General features: G+C 30.5%; 1 protein-coding gene across 1 annotated transcript; it reads left to right on the top strand.

The window, feature by feature from the left end:
• The first annotated feature begins 371 nt into the window (after positions 1–371).
• On the top strand, positions 372–818 carry LOC112515175 (probable metal-nicotianamine transporter YSL5). The gene has a single exon (XM_025121850.1). The coding sequence runs from the start codon at positions 372–374 to the stop codon at positions 816–818; it is 447 nt and encodes a 148-aa protein (XP_024977618.1).
• Positions 819–3573: the final 2755 nt, after the last annotated feature.

Here is a 3573-nt window from a genome sequence, read left to right as displayed (position 1 = left end):
GTAAATTTAAATTTTTGAAATTTTTCAACAGTGAATTTCGTGTGAATGTGTGAGGGAGAGGTGTGTGAGAGGAGAAGGATGTGAGAGAGGGAACAAAGTAGAGGGGTAGAAAGTGTTGCAGGGTGGCAATATCAACCCCTTAATAAATCAAAGCAACATTCAACCACCACCTCCTCGCGCGAAAATATTCAATGGTTTCACATATTCCCATAGGCTTGCTGTCATATCATTGGAGCCCAATTCCGATTCCTGAATTCCAAATTTCCAATTCCAATTTTGATTCCAGTCCCCACCACCCACTAACGACCCTCCCCTGCCCTTCATAAACCCCCACTCCACCAATTTCTGAAATCAGAACTCAGTTTTTGCTAATGGCGATGGAAAGGACATCGGCAAGCATTGCAGAAGAATACAATCTGCAGAACGGCGACGGAGGAAAGAGGAGCACGGAGGCGATGGAGATGGAATCGACCGAGAGGATATTCGAGAGCAAGAAGGTTCCGCCATGGCAGAACCAGTTGACGGTTCGTGCATTTGTTGTGAGTTTTATTTTGGGGATTCTGTTCACGTTCATCGTCATGAAGCTTAATCTCACTACCGGAATCATTCCTTCGTTGAACGTCTCCGCCGGACTGTTAGGGTTTTTCTTCGTGAAAACATGGACGAAATTCCTCGATAAATCTGGTATGTTGAAACAGCCATTCACGAGGCAAGAGAATACTGTTATTCAGACGTGCGTCGTCGCCACCTCCGGCATCGCATATTCCGGTACGTCCAATCGATTTATCTCTCACACACTTGAATTGATTCCTTCATGAATTTTGTATTATTATTTCGATTTCCCAATGGACAAATCTGAAATCTCTGGCTTATCCAGGCCCGTTTCTGACATTTTTTAGGCCCTGGGCGAACATAAATACAGGGCCCCAACTGTAAGAAACAAGGCTTTTAGCAACGACTTTTGTTGTCGCTAAAAGTCCGTTTATCATTAGAAATAGTATATAACAAAAACATGTCGTCGCTATAACTTGTGACACATGTCTTCGCTAAAAGGCGCATCATCAAAGCTCACTTTTCTTGTAGTGTCCTTCGGTAAATACAAAAAAAAAATTCAATAGATGTTTTTCATTAGTATAAAATTGAGTACAAGAAATACTAATAATTTACTGAGTAAAGAAATCTTATTTATCTTTATTATAGATATATAAAAGTGTACTTAAATTTACGTACTTCTTATTAGGTAATTTTAAACCAAGAGTATATAAACTATGGTTGATAAATTTTAATAAAAAGTAAGAATTTTTTTACTTTATAATAAGAAATATGTGTTATTTTGATACAAAAAGAGAATTTGTGTTAATGAAATAATAGTGAGGTCAATGAGAGATTAATAATAAAGAAGATTATCAAGGTAATATCGACAAGTAGACAAATGAAAATGGGACATGAATTCATGATGAACACCAATCTTCATACAAACCAATAATTCGAACTTGAATTTGATTCAGAATTCGATCGAGTTCACACTCGAGCTGAATTACAAACATGCAACACCAAAAGAAGGTTTTTGTTCTCTAAATAATTCCAACAACTTTGCTATCTAGTCTATATTACCTTATTACCTTATAAACCAGATTTATCAAAAGTCTTAAATACAATTTTTAATGCATAAAGTACTATATATTTATGCATAAAGTCTTAAAAGTCTTAAAAATAACTTATAATGTATTGAGTACTACTACTTTATGTATTCAGTCTTAAAATCTTTTAATCTACCATTAAAATAACATGTAGTGCAAATTACCAATGCACATTATCACCTTTTATTTTCATGTTTTCAAGATACTTTTGACACCTTTCACTCATGTTTTTACCCTCCTATATCTCTATGTCTTCTCCTCATCCCCAAGGTGAGATAAAAACTGATATTCACCATGAGTTATTAAAAGTTCTCTCATTCATTTCTCATTGAATTGCTCTAGAACTCTCGGTCTCGCTCTCGATCTCTCGATTATTTGCTCTTGGTTTAGATCGAACGCATTTGTGGAGTCGTTTAAATATATTGGATTTTAAACTGTCAATACAATTTTTTTCATCGATAGATTGTAATTGGAACTATAACTCTTATTTATTCAAATTGTATTAATATTTAAAGATCAAGTGTAACTTATATTATCGTTAAATTTTCTCTAATAAAAACAGTAAAACTTCAAAATCGTTAAAATTAACAATTCCCGCCTTGCATAGGTACTCAACTAGTTTTCTAAAATAAAGAATCAAGAAAAAAAAACTCTAAATATAAAGAATTCTCATAAAATTGGACGTGAGAGAAAAATAATCATTTTCAATTCCAGAGATTGAGTTATTAATTTTTTAAAAAGTTTCTTTTAAAGTGTTTTGAGATAATAAATTAGAGAATATTATAATAATATAATTTATATTAAAATCTCTAAAATAAAGAATCTGTTAGTTAAAAGTGAATGTAATTATTTTTAGAAATTTATGTTTTGGTTATCTATTTTAGAAAAAGTTAAAGAAAAACTATTAGAAATACTCTAACAAAATATGAGTTGGAGAGTTTGGCTCGAATTTTTATCGAGCTTTGAATACGTGTAAATACAGTGGTATTTATGGTTTTTGGGTCGAGTTTTTTTAACGGACATAATTTTGATCTATATTTTGTGTTGAGTTTGTTTTATCGACATCATTTATGATTGATGTTCTCAAATTATCCAAGTTTCATCGAGAGTTTGAGATCATCTTAATAGGTTTATTTACAATTTCTCTAAATATTAGAAAACAAAAGTAAAAATATCAGAAATCTGCATTCTCTCTCCTACTCTCTGTTTTAGAAAAACCATCAAAGCAAAAACAATCTCTAAAATATTTATTTTTATTTATTTTAAAGAAGCTTTTGAAAATGCTTTGATATAACCCGAATCATGAAATGAAACACTTATAACGGTACACACTTGTGGACGAAAAACATCCACAATATTGAGTCTACTTTTTAGATATGGTTAGTTAAAATGTTTATTTAATTGTTAGTCCACATCTATACTATCTTATTAAGCAAATTCAGTAAAAGTCTTAAAGTCTTAAAATACTAAATGATCAAAATACCCTTTATATTATTCTTTCACTTTTTTCACTTTTTCACCCCTTCCTCTCCTCACATACACTCACCATCTCACAACCGATTTTTTTAAAATTATAATTTTAAAGTTACATTTTATACTCTTATAATTAGTTAATTAATTTACTTTATGTTCTTTACTTTTAAATGTTTCATTTTAAACATTTATCAAATTAACATACACAATCGTATATCAATTAAAACATGTTTAAAAAATACATTTTTATTTTAATAAGTTACACCATTATAATCGTATCGTTAATACCTTCGAAATGAGTCCAATATTGAATAGTTTTTGACTTAATTATATTATTATATATTATATATACTGTGAAAAAATATTTTTAATATTTACGATTTATACTTTTATAGTTATTTATTTATATATATACTATATTTTGAGGTTAGGTTGTCCAAATTGCACTGTATAATATGTT

The sequence above is a fragment of the Cynara cardunculus genome, assembly GCF_001531365.2.
Source record: "Cynara cardunculus var. scolymus isolate 2C chromosome LG 7, CcrdV1, whole genome shotgun sequence".
Taxonomy (NCBI): Eukaryota; Viridiplantae; Streptophyta; class Magnoliopsida; order Asterales; family Asteraceae; genus Cynara; species Cynara cardunculus.
The sequence above is the reverse complement of the archived record's forward strand: the minus strand, read 5'-3'. Positions and strand labels throughout refer to the sequence as shown.